Source organism: Miniopterus natalensis, chromosome 4 (genome assembly GCF_054644295.1).
Source record: "Miniopterus natalensis isolate mMinNat1 chromosome 4, mMinNat1.hap1, whole genome shotgun sequence".
NCBI lineage: Eukaryota > Metazoa > Chordata > Mammalia > Chiroptera > Miniopteridae > Miniopterus > Miniopterus natalensis.
This window is the reverse complement of record NC_142084.1, coordinates 56205240-56227754: the sequence shown is the minus strand read 5'-3', so window position 1 is coordinate 56227754 and position 22515 is coordinate 56205240. Positions and strand designations below refer to the sequence as shown.

The following is a 22515-nucleotide window of genomic DNA, read 5'->3' as shown; positions in this document are numbered from 1 at the left end:
TATTACCTTGTGGCAAACACTACTATTCCTCCAAATATCCTTTTTCTCTTTCTCCCTCATTAATTAACCACCGATTTTCAGTTATGCCCATGACCACTCAGAATAAACACACATTTCCAACTTCCCTCAGAGTGACTACTTTTTGGCCAATGGAAGGTGACTGAAAGTGGTATGTACAGACGGAGGGAGCAAAGGCCCCTTTCTGCTTCCTTCCTTCCTTCCTACAGCTGGAGTGTGGACAAAGTGGGGAAATCTTAGGCCACACAGATGAGAGCAACTGTGTAGGAATGACAGAATAACAATGGAGAAGGGACATGGGTCCCTAACGATGTCATACACGGGGCTAGGAAGAGTTGCCAGATCAGTTTGGGTGTTTATGTAAGAGAATAAAACCCTAACTTTTTAGATGTCTGTTATAGTAGTCAAATCTACATTTTAATGATATAAACCCCAAATATCTAGTTACCACCCCTTACCAATCACATTGAGCCAACAGCCAACTGATAACTGAACTTTTGGTCTGCTCTTCCTGTATTTCCCCAGGGAAGGTTGGAAATTGTCTCATTTACCAGCAGGTAACACATACAAAGACTTCCAAATACAGGTCAAGACAGATGATGTTAATTTTATACACAGAAGTTCCTTAGAGTAAAATAAAGAATATCCATGATTACTGCAGGGAGTTTCCAAAGGAAAAGGCGGCACTTTCAGTGTAAACTTTATTAGACTCATATTTTAAGAAGCTTCACTCAATCTTGTCTATGCAGAAAAATGTATCCATATAACATACAAGGCATGGCTTTGGAGTTTTATGTGCCTGAAAAATGTCTGTAAAAGCATTTATCTGGTTTGGGGGACCTGGCTTTGAAATGAGTTTCTAGTACCTGAGTTTCTAGTAATTTAAACACTGAACATCTGTCTATTTCTATACAAATATCAACCCAATAGCTACTAAAAGCCATTTGTCTTAAAATCAAAGTCAAGGAATCACTTCATCAAGATTCCGTGTGACAGAGGAAAATTCAGACATGTCCTAAATTAAATTACAGCAGGTGAGAGAGTGAGAGAAAGAGACACGGGCTGTGGCCTGGTTAACAACAGACTGCTCACATTCCTGAATGTGTGTTGGAGCTTTCAGTCAACTTCTAGGCAGCTGTCTAGAAAGAAGCTGCAGACTACCAGATGCCACCCTCTTGCTTATGCATGAACTTTCAGGTCTGTTGTCCCCAACCAATAAAAACTGGTAACTATTTCTTCCTTACGGACCATGCATCTATCCCAGAACTGCCCCTGCTTCACCTTTCCCCACTCCCTTATCTGTAGTCAATGTAAATTCTTTCAAAACAACTTACATTTGTCTTCCCCAGAACATAATATATAAAAGAACCCGTCAACTCTAGGGAGGCAGACATGCTGTAGGATTTGACTGTGTGCCTCAGGACCCACTCCTTTTCTGGCTAGATTTGGCACAACAAACCTTTTCTTTCAGGAAAGATTAGCCTGTGAAAGATTTTTGTTTAACATCTGTATAAAAGAAATTCCTAAATATAAATACTTAGCAGATTCATTGGGCTGCTGAGGCAATGAAGCAAGATGTAGGTGGCTACCTAGCAGGGGCTGTTCTAAGAAACCTATTTTAATTGACCAGTAGGACTTTCCTATAATTGCGAAATACTCAACTGTGTATGAGAATTTACAACAGAACTGAAATCACTTTTGATAAATAATACAGCAAGGTCAGAGAGCTGTGTCCCATTGGAAAGCAATAAAGGGAGCATCACTACTGATGCCAGTGTTTCATAGAATGATTACACAAGTTTCTCAAGTCTAAGGATTAAGAATGAAATGCAGGTCTCACCGGAGGTCATGACCAGGAGACAATGAGTATTTGTCAACTGACCAAAAGCCACTAGAACTTGAACCTCTCTTCTCTAGGATGGTAAGATCAGAGGCTAATTAGCAGGGGTCCACGGGAGTAGTGTAACACAGGGCCTGCCCTCAAGGAGCTTAGGGACCAACTGGGGAAGCTGCCACGTGGCTCAAGAGTATTGTGGCCATTTATGATCATGCACTACAATGAGGAACCCTTCTGAGATTGGTGATAGCAGTGTGACCTAAAGTTGTTAAAGAAAGCTTCAGAGGAGAGGTGGGACTTGGAAGGATACTGAAACATGAGATTTAGACAGCTGGATGATATGCCCAACAGGGACACAGAGTTATAGACTAAAGGCAGAATTCAGCAAGCCCAGGCAGCTAGATTCCTGCCCTGGGTGCATCTCTCCACAAAGCACTGGGTAGTAACATCACCCAGGTAAACCCCTTACTTTGATTCGGCAATTAGCACACTCTTTTCTCAGGGTAACTGAGTTCTTTTAAGACTGACTCAGTGACCAGGTCAGTTTGTGAAAGATGAGGTAAAATCTCAAAGTTTATTTTCTGTAGGACTACTCACAGCTTTTAGCACGCCAGTGTGCAGTGTGCATCCCTGAGGGGTTGATAGAGCACCCAATGTTTCTCAACCTCATTGGCCCAAGGACCCTCTTTAAAGTTAATTCCTGCCTATACATCTTGGTTCACAGAACACAGTTCACAGGAAGTGCTATTGGGGGTGTCGAAACGGTGGGCTCTGCAGTCTGGATTAATGAACTCTCGTTCCATTACCTACCAGGGCAGGTGACCCCAGGCAAGGCATTTAACTTTTCTAAGCTGCAAATTTCCTTATGTGTAAAATGTCAGAAGATTAAATTGAGAATATAAACATGCCTAGCAGAGGGTACAATATGAATTCAATAAAAGTTCCTTATTAAGTATTTGATGCTTACCCATCAATTTTCAGACTAGAATTTGGCTCTCTTCGTGGGTAGAAAGAGACCGTGCCGACCTGTTATGTAAGTATAAATAAATATGCAAACAAAATGTGTGTGTGAACTTAAAATAAGACCCAGCCATGGAAAAGAAGCTACATCACTGAGCAATGAAACAGGTGTAGCCCACCCATGCAGTGACTAAAAGCAAGGGCATAATTTTCATTTTTACTTCTTTAAATGTTCCAAATATGGAGAAAAAAATGAGAAAATAGAGAAATGGCTGAGTTGAATAAGTAGAAAGAAAAACTCTTCACAACAATGAGAACAAGATCAATAAATAAAATTAACAATATATTTGCTGTGAGGCATAATTAACCCCGTGGCAGTGACTTAGATTTCTTAGTACCTATTATCCTCTAAGAGAAGTGTAGACGCTCTGGTGTGTTAGTAACTGCAGCTCCAAGTTAAGTCGTGGACTTTGCTAGGGCGAGGAACAAGGAAGAGAGGGTGAGATAAGTAGCCGCCAAGGAAACCTGCTATTTCAGTGTTGCTCTCCCTCAGGTCACTTCTGTTCTTTCACTTAATTGTTGGTTTGGCAAGGAAGCGCCCTGAATTAGTTTCAACAGCAATTTTTATAACCATCTTGTAAACGTCAGAATCATGCCTATATGTTTTTTAAGGAGCAGATGAAAAACAATTTTGCAAATGTGTTCTACACAAAAATTCAGGATTTTCTTTTTTCCCTAACCTTTGAACTATCTCAATGCTAAAATTACCAGATATTAAAAGCTTAGTTTACAAAATAGTATATGTCCTAGAAACAATACATATTAAAATATTTCTACAGTAACATAAAAAAGGCAATCCACACACAGGGTGTTCTCCCAAAATGTATACCCACAATGTCTGTAGATTCTATTACATTTTGAAAATGAAATGTAATTTAATCAACACTGCATTTATAATTATTCAAAGTGTGTATACATTTTTTGGAACACACTGTATAAATATGTGTCTATGATTACCTATACTTAAATTTGGACAAGTAATACACCAAACAGATCATGTTAATTAGCTTTGAATAAGATGGGTTATAGGAGATTTTGTTTCTTATTTGCTTTCACTTTTTCATATTTTCTACAATGAACGCACATTTACATTCAGAAAAAAAGAATATATTTTTAAAGTAAGTAAGCGATAGTATTTTCCCCTTTCCCCATTTTAGAATATTGGTGCATTGAAGGACATAACTTTTAAGAAAAATACCTAAAAGTCCAGGAAAAAAGACAATACTCAACCCCTTTTCACTTATAATTCAAAATAATGAATGCATAACAAATTTGCATAACTTAATTATTTTCATTCTTGTAACTACTCTTTTTTTAAAAATTATGTCTATTTGATTTCAGAGAGAGGAAGGGAGAGGGAGAGGGAGAGAGAGAGAGATAGAAACATCAGTGCTGAGAGAGTCACTGATCGGCTGCCTCCTGCACGCCCCCGACTGGGGATGGAGCCCGCAGCCTGGCATGTGCCCTGACTGGGAATCGACCCACGATCTCCTGGATCCTAGGTCAATGCTCAACTGCTGAGCCCTGTGGGCCGGCTCATTCTTGTAACCGCTCTTGAAACTATGTACAAATTATTATGCTTATCCAAGAAGGGAAAACAACATGTAAAACTGCATTAAACACTGTCCTAGGAGCTCTGATAAACTTCACCTGATGGAAGCACAAGAACATGGCTATGAAGCAGATTTTACACCCACTTTACAGATGAGGAAAGGAGGCTTACAGAGGTTAAGTCACGGGATGAAGCTCTCTAAACTATTAACAGTGCTCGCACCCGGATTTTAACCCACTTCAAAGCCCATGTGTATGTGCTTCTATTCAATGATGCCAACTTTTCCTTTTAATCCTCCAGGCCGTCCTTGGGGAGCTATATATTACACAGTAAGGTAAATTAAACATCAATATAATTTCTTCAGATATTTAGTATTCATGGCGATTAATATTCAGAGTTACCAACGCAATTATTTTTAAAAAGAAAAAACATGTATGTGGTTTAGATGCCCTCAGCCATCCTACTCCCCCCCCCCCCGCCCCCGCCCCAACTCAAATGGTTGGCCTAAACTATGACCTTGTACTCTAACAAAGCTCCCTCTCCTTTTAGATGGCACACCCTTCTCTTCACCCTACACTCAAGCCCTAGTAAGGAATACTATAATTAATGTCAATATACCTTCTCTGGGAATCTTTTTTATGAATTATGGACTTACTTGGTTTTTTAAATTCTCCATGAGACAGTGACTAAAAAAATACCCCCAAACCCCACTAAAATATCAGATTATTCCAAAATCATGAGACTGCTGATTCTCTTGAACTTAGAGTTTATGTCTCTTACTTGACTAGCATAGAGTTTCCATAACCACAGAAACTGTTACTGTCCACAGAATAAGCAGAAGCAAGAGATGGGTAGGCTCTAAGGCTTACACAAGGAAATAAAAAACTTCCCCAGCAGCCCTGATTTGACCTCCACTACTTCCTGGTAACTAGCCTACAGTACAAAAGTCTGAGTTTAGTATTCCTAAGCTGTAATTTGTGCTACATATCCAAAATATTTTAATTCATTACCCTGACTGGGACAGGAAGCATTTAAGCAGTGTTACAAAATCATACAAATGTAGTGCCTGTATTCGTAGATGAGCACGGAATTCGCTCAGTGAAGTAATTATAGTAATCCAAGTCCTAAATTATACTAGCTTTACCTCCCCCAAATGAATTTTTCGCCTTTTCTTTTTGCAACTTACTGATCTTCACTCCTAGCAGTAAGTTAGGCATCTAAATGACATTGTCCTTTCAGGATTCCAGGTGTCACTTGGTGCACCAATCACTCCGTAAACATATTTAATGAGGTCATGTCCACTGCTATGCACTTCTGCAGAGCAATGAAGAGAATTCAATCAGCCCAAGGCTTCTTTGGACAAGTTGATTCCCAAATGATAATAAGCAGATTGAAACACAGCAAATTTCTCATGCTTTTTGCTTCACCATAAACCAGTTAAAGCACGGTGGGTTTTGTTTGTTGTTTTACTTTTTGGGGTGTCAGTCATCTATTACAAATATGTTTTTTTAAATTTTATTGTATTGGGGTGATGTTGGTTAACAAAATTATATAGGTTTCAGGTGTACAATTCTATAATACATCATCTGTATATTGTATTGTGTGTTCACCATCCCGTCTCCTTCTATCACCATTTATACTTTTAAATGTACATTTGCAATATCCTAAATAAAACCAGCTACGAGTGTCAGTACTGGCCTATGGATTTAGGACGTAAACTAAGTAAGTAAATCAAATATGTATCTAGATGGAAGGGACTGGAAATAAATCAGGAACCTGGCTTAATAAGGCACTGCATATGTTCTCAGCATTTTTGCTATTTAACTCTGAGAAACGAACAAATGCATATAGTCACCTGATGAGAGGTGGTGGAAACAGAGGAGATTGAAACATCAACTTTAAGAATATTAATACTTCGGCCCGGCCAGGCGTGGCTCAGCGGTTGAGCATCGACCTAGGATCCAGGAGATCAGGGTTCGATTCCCGGTCAAGGCACATGCCCGGGTTGCGGGCTGCAGCTGATCAATGACTCTCTCATCATTGATGTTTCTATCTCTCTCTCTCCCTCTCCTTTCCTCTCTCTGAAATCAATAAAGATATATTAAAAAAAAAAAAGAATATTAATACTTCAAAGTAACAACAACACTGTTCTAAATCTGTTGCTCATTTTTTTTTTTAAAGTTATCAGATAAAAGTTCCACTTAGTAATCTACATTTGATTTGATTTTCATCACTGCATGTATGAGGCAATTTTGAACTGTCCATGCCCACCAAGGAAAACTGGCAGTCCCTGGACAGAAAATTTCCTGCAAGGAAACCAACTCTCCAATCTTTCTTCCATTCCTAGCCGCTGTTCCACAGGAAGCAAGTGCTTCTCAAAGCATTGTTTAAAAAGTGAGGCATGTGGGAGGAGCTATGGGGAGGGGTGCACAGAGATTACAGAGAGAGCATAAAGTTAAAAAATAGTTTATTACGCCTAATTTTAGAAATACTCTCTCATTAGGACTGAGTCATCACAACATTATGAGTATGACAGAGGACTGTGAAGCTTCAGTTATCTTTAATTAAAAAGAATTGGGTATATTCAGAAAATGCAACCTGGGTGTGTTAGAAAATTATGAGTAAGCTGCTAACCTCATCCTCAAAGGCTGCCTGCTGCGTGCCCAAATGGCAGGCTGGCTCACCTAGCCACATGACTGACACTTTAACCCTGAAGGAAGCATTCTCACATTTAGCACCCACTGGGACTCAAAGAAACTGACCAGCCACTCAACAAATGTCTCATAATCAAAGAAAGGAATCCTTTGTCCAGAGGGAGAAAAAAAAATTCAATAGATTGCAGTTATTTTCATGAAGTACTGAAGGAATAGGAGGAAAGTATCGCAATTCATTAGAAAACAAAAATACTGAACAAATATCTATATATTATCTTTGCAGTTACCTTAAGTTTCTGATTTTCTATAATATTATAAAGCTATTCCTTAATTGTCACAACAATTTCCTTTTAGCTACTCCTCTGCGTTTTATCAGCCCTTCCAAGTCATAAATCATCACACAAGACATGTTTACTTTTAAACACAAGTATCTAATATTTAAGATTTAAAAAGTATGTGAAAATCGGAATGCATGCTTTAATCCATTGGCTTGATCATCAGGAAGTGATTTTTGCCAACATATAACAAAGATTTTAACATTTACTTTTCTCTTGGTGTTAGCAGTTAATTGAGCAGAGGTCAAGGACGATAACTGCCTCTTATGAAACATGATTGTACTACTGTGAAGCTATTTATTAGACTGTCGGCTGTGATTTTCTTCAATTTAGTCACCAGTATAGGATGCTCAAACAAGAGTGGCTGGCAATCTTCCTAGTAAAATGAAGCCACTTCATTAAAACCTTCCTCAGAATTCAGAGAGGATGCCGGGAAAAATAATCTGAGCATATTGATGTGGCCTGTACATATTTTGACCTGTACTTCAGATACCAGTTCCTTCCTCAAGATCAGGACCTGGGAAAGGGTGTGGTGTTTTGGGCTCTACTATCTTTGAAGGTTTTACAGAGTTCTTAAAAATTTCTGAAGATAACAACTGTGCTACATTCATTTTTAAATGTGTGCCAGGTTTTAGAATCCAACTCTTAACTATGAAGAGTAAGAGTTATCTTAATTTCATACAGAAAATGTACTTCTATAAATTACCAAGGTATTTGGGAATCACTCTCTTTTAGCACATTTTTAGAATACATGACTTTAGAAAACTATTTGCTAAAAGTATTTTTCTCTTTACCACCCACTGGAGCATCCCTGGATTGTAAGCAACTTTGTTTTAATTGACCACCACAGTAAAAACACTCTCCTCTAACCTTCTTTTACAAATACTGGACTTAGAATTTCCTCTGAGGCTATCATGCAGAGAGCAAGTTAATGAAACTGTATGCCTATATTTCCAATCTTACCAATCTTCGCTTAAATATTAAAATGTAATTATATATTTTATGTGATCAAAATTTCCAATCTTGACAGTGATATTTTAGCTTAAAAACTAAACACCCCACCATAGGAGAAAAATCTGCATGTGTAAAGTAATAAGATTTCAGTCATTTCCAGGCCATTACATTAAAAAGCACTTTGTAGTCATTTATTCTGTACCATAATTGAGAGCTTATTTGCCAAAAATCTAATGGGTTTTTTATTCATTTTAAATCACCCTGGCAAGAGTTAGCAGACTTTCAAACAGTGGATTTTAAACGCTTTCTTTCAAAAGAAAAAAAGTGATACATATCTATCAACAATTGAATCTAAAAAACAAAATAAATGAACTAGCAGAACAGAAACAGACTCATAGATGCAGAGACCATTTTGATGGTTGCCAGATGGGAGGGGGGAGGGGGTGGGGTGAAATTGGTGAAGGGATTAGGAAGTATAAATTGGTTGTCACAGAGCACTCATGGGGATGTAAAGCACAACACAGGGAATTTAGACAACATTCTAATAACTATGTATGGTGTCAGATGGGTATGAGATTTATTGGGATGCTCACTTAGTAAGTTATATAATATCTAATAACTGGGGTGTACACCTAAAACTAATATAACATTGAATGTCAGCTGTAATTGAAAAATAAAAAACGCCTTAAAAAAAACCCTGCAAACAGATTGTAAAGGTAACAAATACTAAGATTTACATGGGACACTGTGCTGTGTTAGAGATTAAAAGACTAGTTTTGTTGGATCAATTAAATTTTAAAAACACAATGATTAGACTGTTTGATAAGAATTTCTGGAAGAAATATTGGGGGGAGGGTGTTGGATTTAAGTCATTCCAAGTAAGCATAATTAAAACATATACCTAATAAGCCAAATACTTTAGAAACTGTCTAAATTAGGCACACAGGCTAATACTGACAAAGAACCCCAGTATAATATACTGCATTGTAAATTTTTCTAGACAACTATTTTCCATCAGAGACACCTATTTTTCATAGCAGCACTAAACAATCAAGCAAATAAAACTATCTTAATTGATTTAACCCCACTAGACTGTTCCTGAGTCATTTCTGAAATGTTTATACAACTGACTAATAAACTATGTCAAAACAGAAATAGAATCTACATACTATGCTCCACCCTTCCAATTTTCTATATCTGAACATCTTTGTCCGGCTCTCTAAGATATATTCTGGCAAAAAGAAATTTTCGTGACTCACTTAAATATACTGATCCTTGTGTTTTGTGCTAGGGTTATAGGGAACTATTTTTCCATAATAGATGTTAATAAACTATAAATGAAATATTTACTTCAAATTCAACAGACTAAAATTATTTCAAGCGCAATAATACACAATGACAAGTAATGGACCATTAGAGCAGTTCAAGCACGGTGGCTTAGGGACTTGATTTTTTATAAAAGCACAATCGTACCTTATTGTTCTATTCTTTCCTATTTGGCCTTTCTAAAGAACTTATCAAAAAAGAAATTCACACAGAAGCATAAAGATAGTGCGCCGATGTTAACGATATCACTTCTTAACAAGTGTTCATTCTTAAAATTCTGTAATACTATTCAAAAGGGTCTCCTACTATGGTAAGAACCCGAGTCTCTGCTTCACTTCAGTAGCTAGGCTCAGCGAGTCAGATTTACATAAGGGCTCCGGCTGGAGAAGGGTCAGGCATCCACACAGTTGTAAAAGCCACTTGCAGACCTTCAGCACATTAGAGTGTATCTTGTCACAGGTTTTATTTTTGGTGTTTTTATTACAAAGGAAAATCAAGAGTCTAAGGATAATTACAGCTTAATAAACAGAAATGCTGACATACCTAACCTCACCGAGTAACCAAGGTTTTGGCAATTTCTCAGTTAATGTCCATTTAAGATACACTTACTCTTTAATTAATACTAATTATTTTTATAAAACATACACATACTAGTGAATATATATTTTCATAGTAAGTAACTCAATACTTAAGCACTAAACCATATAAAATATTTTATAAAGGTAAGTACTACAAATACTAGCATTATGTTTAAGCCAAATAATCATTAAGCACGCACGTTTACTATTGAAGAGAGTAGCATATATCTTGAAGCCCAAATGTATTCTTAAACCCAGGGCCTCAATAAAGATTAAAGGTGAAAAAAATGATTAGGTCATCTATTGTATTCTATTCTATTCTTGAGCAGAACTGCTCCCCAAAGTATGTGATTTAATTTTAATTCATCCAGTTTAAAATATCCTTGGTAATAACAAATTCCAATTGCTTTGCTCGGAAGCCTATTAGCGGGCTAGTTGGTATTGATATAATACTGTAGCTAATTGTACCTTCTAGGTTTGGGAAACCAAGGTGCTCTGTGGCAAGTCCATCAACCTAATTGGATGATGCAAAGTTAATTCTTTCCTCAAGTTTCAGTGTACAGTTCTCATACTCAGTGAACTCAATCAGGTCTCCCTATTGGCATGTTTAAATGCTGCTTAGGAGCAACACTTAAAAATGCAACGAAGGCTGGGAAGCCCAGGAGAGAATTTATAACGAGGCAGAAATGAGGACATTTCTCATTTTGAAATATTCAGGATTCTTAGCAACTGAAAGTTAGTTTTTCCCTCCCCAACAAAGACATAAGCCCTGGGTAACTGCAGCTCCGCTGGGCTCAGTGTTGCTTTCAGGATCACTAGGCTGAACTAGAATTCAGCGGTGGACCTCATTTTTTATCTCACATTACTGAAATACTGAGCATACTGTTTTGCTATTGTTTTTTCTTTCCCAACTTCAAATATTAAAATGTTGTTCTAATCACAGCTTTACAAGTTACTGGATTTCAGACTAAAAGAGTACAAAAATGCCTAATGTATATTACAAGCATATATGTTACAAGCATAATGTATATTACAAGCATAATATATATTATATATTATCACAACTACATGATTATGATTCATCTTAAAATATATAGTGGGGCAAAAGTAGGTTTACAGTTGTTTGTATGGAAAATGATACAATAATTTATAAATAACAATACAAGAATAAACTCTGTGTTTTGCATACTCACAACTGTAAACCTACTTTTGCCCCACCCTGTATACACATAAATGTGTTTATACAGAGACACACAGAGTAGTAGTAGGGGGGAGGTGAAGGCAGAAAAGATACAACCCCAAATGGGTTTTGTTCCTCTTTGATAGTTATAGTTATCTAATAAAACCCTTCCTTCACCCCTTGAACTTCTTCGTCATGCGATCCAGTTTTCCTGGGTCATCTTATTTACTGAGATGCTAATGAAGATGCTACTGTAGTCCCTCTCGAGTACCACTGGTTAATCTGGCAGCAGGTAAACTTGTTTCCACAGCCACTTGCTGCATCCTTAATTCTAATCAGATCTTGCTCAATTATCGTAGCATCTGAAATTGTTGATGGTCCCGTCCTTAAAGAAATTACCTTTTGCCCATGTTTTCTAGAGGGCAATATTCTCTAAAGCATTTTACTTCTGCTTGTGCCTTCTTGCATCTCTGCCCTTTCCAGCATCTAAAACAAGGCACCTCCCATGTTTCTTTTTTCCTACCCATGTTTTTCTCCTCCATCCACACACGTGCTCCCTGAATCTGCCAATCCACTCCCTGAGCTACAGACATCACGTTCCTGCCAATGAGCTGGGCCCTCTGCATCCAGTACTGATTTATCCTACTCTGAGTTCCATCTACCTGGTAAACACCATCACTTGACCGACCGAAGCCTGTAAAATACCATATTCCAAACCAAACAAATGTTTTGTTCTGCAGCCTCCAATGCACACATTCTCTACATTGGTGCTTCTCAAAGTGTGATCCCTGGACCACAGGCATCAGCATCACCTGGGAGCCAGTTAGACATGCAAATTCTCTGCCCCGCCCCAGACCAACTGAATCAGACCATCTGGGCATGAGGCTGAGTAATCTGTGTTTTAACACATTCTTGAGGCGATTCTGATGCCTGCTCAAGTTGAGAATCGCTACTTCAGACAGTTCTGGTATTTCGAAAGGCATTCTTCCTTTCCTGTTCCATCCAGTAGGATTTCTCCTCTCATCAGCTACACTTTCATACTCTCTCTCTCTTCATACTCATTTTCTTGGTCCCTCTCCCAGTTTAGGTCTCATTATCTCCTACAGAGACACCTCTCTCCTCACTGAAATCTAGCCTGCACTTGACTCCAAATTATTGCTTATACCCTGGCTCTGACCATTCACAGTGTTCAGTCATTCCGGGTTCAGAGGCTATTGACCTTTCCAGGGTCCTCCCTTCCATCCCTCCACTCAGCATTCCAATCTTCCAGCCATGCAGTCCCCCAGATTTGCCTCAGTGTTCCAAACTTTTGAACACAGTTCCTTCATCCCTCCCACCTGCCTTGTCTCGCCCACCTGCCCTAAGATGAGTTCTCTGACTGCACCCAGCCTGGCAGACTAGATCCTGCTTGATCTGTGATCCCACAGGACCCAGTGGACTTCGTTAATACAGTTTTTGTTGCATCCATTGCAATTGCTATTTGTGTGTCCAGCCCACAACACTGTGGCCAAAACAACTTATTACTCATTTTGTTTATCTAGGACCATCTCACAGAGTACAATGATCATATAATTTATCATCCAACCCAAAGCCCTGCCTGCCTACATCTGCAAGCTCATCAAGTACTGTACTCCCCTCCAAACTCACCATGCTCCAGTCACATTGGCCTCCTCCTTCCCTCCCTTCCTTCCTTCCTTTTTTATTGATTTTTAGAGAGGGGGAAGGGAGAGAGGGAGGGAGAGGGAGGGGGGAGGGAGAAACATCCATCCAGAAAGAAACATTTATTAGATTCCTCCAGCAAGCCCCCTGGAGGAATCAAGCCTGAAACCTGGGCATGTGCCCTGACCGGGAATTGAACCAGCCACCTTTCTGTGCACAGGATGGAGCCCAACCCACTGAGCCACACCAGCCAGGGCATAGACTAAGAGTACAAAAAATGCCTAATGTGTTTTTTAATTATTTTAATGTAATGTCTATGTTACATATAGTATATATAACAATATATACAACAACTACATGATTATGATTCATTCTATTTCTCAAACATTCCAGCCCCCTTTTCAAACTCAGAGGCTTCACACTTCATGTTCCCTCTGCCTGAAATGCTCTTCCTCAGAACTGTATTACAGACTTAAACTCTTTAGGCCTCATTTCAGCCATCACCTTCTCTAACCTTCCCTGAGTGGTCCCTGCTGCCCCTTCTCTTTCATATTATCCCGTGTTGTCTTCACAGTGACTGTTGCTATTTGAAACGAGCTCCCTATCTCTAGTCTCCCGTTCAATGTAGTCCACAGGGTCTCATTTATGTTGTTAAAAACCATAGGGTAGGGTCAGAGAGCAAAGCTCTGAAGTTAGAATGCCTGAGATTGAATCCTGGCTCTACCACTTCCTAAGTAAATGATCTTTGGCAAAGAGCTGACCTCTGGAACTCGGTGGCCTTATCTATAAAATGGGGATTATATCAGTCTTGCATTAGAGCGTTGTTGTTACAATGAAACAACATAATACATGCAGAATGGTTACTTGGCACAAAGTAAGGATTCAACATGCATTCCTATTATCCTTGCTATTATTTACTTCTCTATGGCATCTCCAATGCCATAGAGTAGTAAATAATACTACTTTAATATTTAGAGTAGTATTTAGTAGACACCTAATATTTGAAATATTTGTTAAGTGCATTAGTGAACCAAGAGTTGATAAATAAAGGTGACCAATCTCTCAACTCCTCTTCAAAACTTCCAAAGAGCTTCTCTGCCTGCTGAATAAAACCCCAACCCAGTCCCCTAGCCTACTACTTAATTCCCTGCAAAACACAGTCCAGACATACTTCTCCGATCTTAAGTTCTACCGCTTTTCACCAGTAAAGTGGACTTCTTTCTGGTCTCACCATATTCCTTTAGGCTAGGACAATGATTTTGCAACCTTTTTATTTCATGGCACATAAACTAAGTACTAAAATTCTGCACAGACCAAAAAATATATTTTTTGCCAATCTGACAAAAAAATAAGTATAATTTTGATTCATTCATACTGGAAGGCTATTGTGCTGGCTGTTGTCATTATTTTATCTGACAAGCTAAGGGAAAAGAGGTCACTGCCCCTGAATGGTCAGCTATTGCATGTTTTAAACATTCTTGCGGTACACCAGTTGAAAATCGCTGGTCTAGAATTCTGTTCCTTTCATCTGTACCTGTCAAAATCCCACTGACACACTAGGTCTAGCCAAATGCCACGCTCTTCACTCTTGCCTCTGAACATCCACCTCCCACAGCTCTGTAAGAATCTCCTTTTCATGACTCTTACATATCCATACCGTTTATCTCACTGATGAGAAGAGACTGGAGTTTGTGTTCCTGCCGTCTCCAGCACCCAGCCCAGCGCCTTGCAGGGAGAAAGCCCTCAATACATTACTGTAAACGAATGGATGGTTGGAGGTTGGGAGGTATTATAAAAAGGCCTGTCTTTATAATCAGAAGAAAACTGCTGTTATTATAGACACAACATCTACTGTGCGGTTATTAGGTCAAGACCTAAGTAACATCTTTATGTCAAAACTGTATACCTCCTCCACTGTACAGTATAATATCTCCACTGCCTAAAGCAATACTAAACACTCAATACTTCAAATATTTGTTGATTGCACGAGTGCCGTGTTTATATCTCCCAACTCTTACAAAGATATTTGTCCATACTGTTAATATATATTCCACCTTCTCCCTCTCCCACCAAATATAATCTAACTATAAAATCATTTCTTTTATAGCCTTAAAATCATTTCTTTTATGTCCATTTTATTCTAGAAAGTTAAAATTCTTTACATGTGGGGCAAAAGTAGGTTTATAGTTGTATGTGAAACAAAGTTTATTCTTGTATTATTATTTATTAATTATTGTATTATTTTCCATATGATTAATTCTAAACCTACTTTTGCCCCACCCTGTATTTAATTACTTTTTTCCTCTGTCAGATTATACATTCATTCTTCAGGAATGAAAAGCAGAATCCAAAATATGAACAAAGATCTAGGTTAAAATTGAAGATAACAGTCATTTTCCTACATTCAATATCTATTCAAACTTGCTGACCAACTTTTTATAAATCTGAAGTTAGAATTTACAAATACTCTGTTTACAATGGCCCAAACTCAGAATTCTGATTTTCACTCAATGATGCATTATTTTCTCTCCCCCGTCTCCAATTTATTATTAAATGATCTAATGCAGCTCATATGAACCCAAATTGTCCCCAACGCCTTATCTCCCATTCTACACAGCTAGCCTAAAGCACAAAATAGTTATCCAAATTCGACTGTTCAACAGTTTTCACTTTCTTTACTTGTAATTGTGCTCTCCCTGAACAGCTTTTCTAAATCACCAACTGGTTTGGCTATTATTGAAACATATCCTGTGGTAGCTCTCATATTGTTTCCTTACACTGCCTGGATTAAGGAAGAGGGGAAGGAAACCAGGCCATGCTAGTACTGCATCTTTTTCCTCAACTAGGATGTGATCCCTTGAGAGCAGGGATTTTTACTTCAGATATTCTTGGTATTTTCCAATAGGGTCTTACTGGAAGGAAAGGGGGTGAGGACGTATGGTGGTAACAGGTCTGATGCCTGACTTTCCGCCACTAGATGGGAAACAGTTCCACAGAATGGACAGATACAGCAAGTCTCGGGAATGTTGGCATTTCCAGGTGTTCTGACCTATGAGGGACTCATGAGTAAATGGTTCAGCACCTTGGGAGATGGGGGAGATACTCCATGAGCAGGAAACATGAATCCTGCCTCCAAAGGGCTCAGTTAGTAGCTTACAGGCAACTTTAGGAAAGATGAAAGCTTCTGATTCTTGACCCAGAAGAATATACGTGCATACAAAAGTCTGCATTAATTTCTAGAGGTCTACAAAGCTTGAATTTATTAGATTTGGTAATGGGGAAGTTTTTTATTGTGGGGTTGGGGAAGGACAGCGAAATAGAATGAAAACCAATCCCAGGCATTTTGCCTGGGGAACTGAGGCAAGTGTCCACGTAGGACTTCAGACACCATAGTCTTTTGCTAAGTGACAGCTCCATCCCTAATAGTATAAATGGCGCTTCCATTTGAAATAAAATCTTACGTCCAAGGGCAGAATTTTTCAGGTTGCAACCAATCATCCCTGAGTTAACATGGCTTTGGTAAGGTGGAACTTGACTGTGACGGGGTGATCAATTCATTCATCCTTGTTTAAGTGATATTCCTTTCTACCAGTCTTAGCTTGCCTATCACATAAAACTCCTCTGCCTGGGAATGGTTCCTTAATCTGTCCTACTATGTACGCTCTAACCTAAGTGGCAGTAATGGTGTGACTAAAGTAGCAACTGCACAGAGAATCATCAGCTTGCACACAGCTTCTCACCAGTACTGAATTTGCTATAATAGAACCACTAAAGATCTTTCAACATTTCCATTACAAACCTTTAATTTCAGAGGCTTATGACTCAACTTGAAACACTTATTCAGGGATAAAGCTGGGATACGTGGTCTGGGAGATACTAAAATTTATTTAATGAAAGGAACTTTTTGTACTTTTCAAGTGCTAAACACATGGTCTTAATAAATGCTGACCTTAAAATATCTAGAGGACAAAGGCTAAAAAAATAAACTTTCCCATAACCATAAAATATGACATGAATGCATGAAATCTGTCTTCAGAACTCTCAGTAATGTAACTAATAACCTATCATCCTGAGCCTCTCAACGCCTTCTCCTCCTTCACTCCCACATTCACCCACCAGTTCCGATGCCTGTGCATCTTTAATGGCTCTTGCATCAATTTACTTTTCTCCACTTCCACTGTCACCCTGCCAATCTAAGCAACATCATGTCCCACCTGAACTACTACAACCTCCAACAGGACTCGTACTATCTGCTCTTGCTCCAAACCAATTCATACTTTCTGCAGGCAGCCAGAGTGATCTTTTCAAAACACAAAGCTGATTGTGTCTCTCAGCTACTTAAAAATCCTTTAATGGCTTCCCCACTGTTCTAAAGACCTAATCCTTAGCGTGGTGTACAAGACCCACATTTACCTTTGCATCCTCACTTGACCTCTCCTCTCGCTGTCCATATTCTAACTATGCTGACCTTCTTCCAGCGCCTCAGTTCACCATGCTGCCTTCTACCGCAGGACCTCCTCCCTCTCAGGAGCGCCCTCTCCCCTCACCCCCACTCCAACTACTTTTCAAATCTTCAACTCAAAATTCGTATCGTTAGGTAAGACTTTTATGACCAAGAGCGTCTATTTTCCCACCCCCGCCCCATGGTTTTTCTTCACAGCATGTACCACAATTTTTATTGATTTGTGGAGTCTTGATTAATGTGCCCCCCCCCCCCCCCCCCCCACTAAACTGCAAGATCCTTAAGGTTAGGGGCAAGGAGTGTTTCTTCAACAACGAGCACTGATACTTAGCAGGCACTCAAAAATGTTTGTTGACTATAAAGTCGTACACAACTGAGTACAATTTGAACAGTAAAATCATTTTTCACTCCATTCACCTTAGAGAGGCCCAGAGATAGAAGGAAGATAAATGTGTTTCTCTTGTCTTGACTATGGATAATGCATTTTGCAATAGTGCCTGGACCAACCTAAAGCAAGGAAGTAGTCCAGGTAAAAAAAAAGACCAAGTTGCAACAGACTTTAGTACCTGGAACACTGAAAGTACAAAAAGGTGGCACAGGGCAGAGCCATGAGTATAAGTTGCCCGACTAGAGGCAGAGCCTGTATTGGGTAAACTAGATTTTTCTAGCCTATCTCAGGCCACTTATAGGCATAAAAAAAGTCCACATGTGGATCAGCATTAAAGGAGAGGCAGGTGTCTCACAGTGGGTGGAGGAATCTGCAATTATAATCAAAGTAAAAGAACCAGAAGGGTAAGGGAAACTGGGGAATCAGAATCTGAGTACTGGTCAGAATCTTCCATAAAGAAGGTATTTTCCTAGTGCTTTATCTCAGAAACTCTTAGTTTTTAAAAAATTTTTACTGACTTTTAGAGAGAGGAAGGGAGAGAGAAAGATCGATGGGAGAGAGAAATGTTAATCAGTTGTCTCACGCAGGCGCTCTAACTGGGGATCAAACTGGCAACCTGTGTATGTGCCCTGACTAGTAATCAAACCCGCCACCTCTTGGTGTATGGGATGAAGCTCCACCCAACTGAGCCATAGGGGCCAGGGCTCAGTTTAGTTTTCATTAATGGGAGACAACAGTTCTTTTATTTATGCTCTTATGACTTATAATCTATATTTTACACCTTAGTTACTGTTTGCCTGCAAAGTCAATAAAAGGGTTTGGCTCTTCTGATCCATAAGCATTCTTTTCAATATTAATTATGTTTCAAAGTCTTAAAGCTACACTTCTGTCTTTGGCAAACAAAATTACATTGGATCCACTTACAAACTTTATCAAATACAGCCATGTGTGGCTTAATGATGAATGAGGACACCTTCTGAGAAATGTGTCCTTCTGCGATTTCATCATTGTGCAAATGTCAGAACGCACTTATACAAAACTAGCCGGTATAGCCTACTACACACCTAGGCTACATGGTATAACCTGCTGTTCCCAGGCTACAGGACTGTACAGCATGCTATTGTACAAAACAGCATGAGATTAAATCATGCCCAAGAGAAAATGAGGTGATCAAGAGACACGGTGAACAGGACATGTATAAAGCTGTTTTAGAGCAAAGTTTTATTTTTTTATAAGTAGAAAGATTACACTCTAAAATAATAAAAAGTATAGTATAGTAATATGTACACTAGTAACATAGTCCTTTATTATCATTATCAAGTATTATGTACCATACATAATTGTACGTGCTACACTTTTATATGACTGGCAGCACAGGTCTGTTTACACCAGCACCACAAACACAGGAGTAATGTGTTATACTGTGACATTACCATGGCTACCATGTCACTAGGTGATAGGAATTTTTCAGCTCCATTATAATTTTATGGGACCACTATCGTGTATGCGGTCCCTGGTTGACTGAAATGTATTATGCAGCACATGACTGTAATTTGGACCAAAATCAATGTATCACCTCCTCTGATAGCTATTAAATGGGCATGGTGGCTCCATACTTACATATCAGCACAAATAAAACGTGTTAAGGGCTGGGTATTGGTGCTAACCCCCCCCCCCCCACCAGTCTAGAAGACTTGCCATTTGAACTGGGGAACATTTTGAACATGGCTAGTTTTGTCAGTTCTCCTCAATTTCTCTCCCAGAAAACGGGGTTTTAACATTTCTAGCTTTTTGCAAAAGGCCACTGATGTAAAACAAATACTCTCAAACAATTGTAACATTCAAGTGTTTTTCTGTCAATGAATCATTTTCAAAGTAAAATCATAAAAAGGTAGCCACCACTCCTGAGAGCTGAGAGGTTTAAAACCACAAACACATCGAAAAGCAAAATTTGTTTTTTCCATTAACTTTTAACGTAGATGGCTTGGATGGGAACCCACCCTAGATATTATAAACAGGTTCCACTACCGTAAAAACTTCATATACTAAAACTTACGAGTAAATCCAATTATCATATAGGAAGGAACTTACAAGGAAATATCCTAGAGTTCTTATTCAAGAAAGGGAGACTTCTCACTCAACTCCCTGATGCTAACTTTCCAGAAGGAAAGTTAATAAAGGAGATCACGTAAGATGCAATGCAGAAAATATTTGCAAAAGGCACTTCACAACTGAGCACAACTCTTCCAAAGGCCCCTGGCCACTTGGTGGCCCTACACACTTCCCACGCCCTCCCTTACCCCACGGGCAGCTGGGTCTGGGATTAGGAAGGGGGGCAGTGCAGCGGTTCCTTGGGGGGCTAAGTGGGTCAGGCCGGGGGGCGAGGCCGGTAGGCTGCCAACCTGCTGTGACCTGGTCACAGTTACCTCGAAGCCGCGTTAACCGCGGCCCCTTCCTGGCGCGGCTCGGTAACTGCGGTTGGAGGCGCCCGACGGGCCCCTTCGCAGCAGGGTGTCAAGGCCGACCCGCTCCTCCCGGGCTCGGCGCCCTGGGCGCTCGGAGCGGCGGCGCGGGGCGGCGGGCGCCGGCACAAGTTAGTTTCCCGGCCGAGCAGCCCTGTCGCAGCCGGGGAAGAGGAACCGGCTCCACGTCCCCCAGACAGCGCCTCCGCTCCGGGAGAAGGGGCTTCCCCAGCAGGGCTGGGGGCCTGCCCGAGAGCTGGACAGGGCCACCCCTCTGCACCCCTCTGCCTCCCTCCCTCCCCCCTCCCCCCTCCCCATCGGGCCAACTGCCCCTCTCGTCGCCGAGGAAGGGAGAGGAAGGGCCGGTCCGGGCGAGGCCTCGCCCGCACATCGCACCCCGTTCCTGGCCGGCGGGGCGGAGGGGGGGCGACGCCGTCCGTAAGAGCCGGAGGCGGGGCGCCATCTCCCTCCCACTCCCCAGCGGGCAGGCAGGCTGGGGGAACCCCGGCCGCGGGCACCCCCGGGCGGGCGGTGGAGGGAGCGAAGCCCGGACCCAGGGGCCTGGTCCCGACCGGTGGTGATGGCAGCGGCAGCATCTCCCCTCCTCCAGGCCTGCCCGCGCCACAGGCCGCAGCCTGGACCAGCCCCGCGTCCCCCGGCCGCGACCGCAGCGGTCCCAGCCCCGAGGAGTCGGGGGGCTGGGCGGCCGTGTCCCCCGCCCCCGGGCACCCCGCTCGGCTCCCGCTCCGCCCCGCAGTCGCAGCGAGGAGCGCGGCCACCGGAGCCACAGCCGCAGCGGGCGGCGGCGGCGGAGCCCGGGGCGGGGAAGCGCGGGAGGAAGGGGCGGCGAGGGGGCGGGCCGGCGGCGGGCTGCGGGGACCGAGTGCGTGGAGCTCGGCGCCCCCGGGACGCCCGCGCTGCGCCAGCACCACCTGCGGAGCTGCGGCGCCCACGCCGCGCCCGACCCCGCCACCCCCGGCTCCCGCCACTCTCGCGCGCAAACAAAACAAGTTGCCGGTCGCCGCCGCCGGAGGGGGCGGGCGGGTCACTCACCCTCATCTTGCTCAGCGGGCTCGGGTCGTCCAGCCGCGGCGACAGGGAAGACCAGAGGACCACTAGCCCCAGGAAGCTTCCCACCACCAGCAAACTGCGTAAGATGAGCCCAATCTTCAGCCTCATCTTCCTCCGGCGGCTAGAGACACCCAGCCGGCGCGGCGGCCGCCACAGCTCTCCCCTCCCTCCTTCCCCCTCCTCCGGCTCTCCTCCTCCCTCCCCCACCCCCGCCGCCTCGGCAGCCGCCCTCTCCGCCGCCTGCCCTTTCCAGCTCCAGATCCGGAACTCCCCTCCGCTCTACCTTCCCGGCCCTTCCCTCCACCCCGCCCCCGGCCCCGCGGCCCCGCGGCCCCGCCGCCCGGACGGCGCTCCCCCTGCGGTGCTGCCCGCCGCCCGCGGCCTCCGCAGGGCGCCAACCGCCCCGTGCGCCTCGCCCTCCTGAGCGTCCTCTCTGCCTGCCCCCTTCGGAGCCGCAGTCCCCTTCTTGTGTCTCCCACGGCCCACACGACTCTCCCTCGCTGCCCCCCGTTCCCTGATCACTAACTTATACTTTCCCCAGGTCTGGTTCTGAGCTTTAGCCTCTGCCCACGGCTCAGCTCCTAAAGCTTCCCCATTCCCAAACTTTTACTGGAAGGATGGGCCGTAACTCCGGCCCTAACGCCCGCGCCCCGCGGCCTCCGCGGCCCCCCTCCCGCGTCGCCCACCCGCTCCCGCCGCCCCTCCCGCCCTCGCGCCCCCGCCCGAGCCCCCCGCCGCGGGCTCGCAGGAAGCGAACCAGGAAGTCGGGGCCACCGCGGCTGCTGCAGCAGCTCCACGTGGCTGATTTATAGCTGGGAGGATTTTTTCTTTTCTTTAATGATTGTTCTTGCTTTTTCACGCGGCTCCTTAAGGAGGTGGGTTTGTAACCAGAAGGCCCAGATGGGATGTGCAAATATCGCTGGGCTGGAGGGGCTCACGGGCCGGTATTTCTTGAGCTTTCTTTTGAGTCAGTTACAAGAAAGCCAGTCTAGGGCAATAAGCAATATCAGTCTTGTTCA

The 22515-nt window shown here is 42.2% G+C and overlaps 1 protein-coding gene across 3 annotated transcripts in view; it reads right to left on the bottom strand.

Annotated features, from left to right (window-relative positions):
• GALNT7 (polypeptide N-acetylgalactosaminyltransferase 7) overlaps positions 1-21653 on the bottom strand; it is a 114923-nt gene extending 93270 nt beyond the window's left edge. Inside the window, exon 1 of one of the 3 annotated variants that reach the window (XM_087816552.1) lies at positions 21479-21653. In XM_087816552.1, the coding sequence (XP_087672678.1) occupies positions 21479-21604 (126 nt within the window). In that variant the 5' untranslated portion in view covers positions 21605-21653. The remainder of the gene's footprint in view (positions 1-21478) is intronic. The other 2 variants (XM_087816553.1, XM_087816551.1) reach the window with 2 other exon arrangements.
• Positions 21654-22515: the final 862 nt, after the last annotated feature.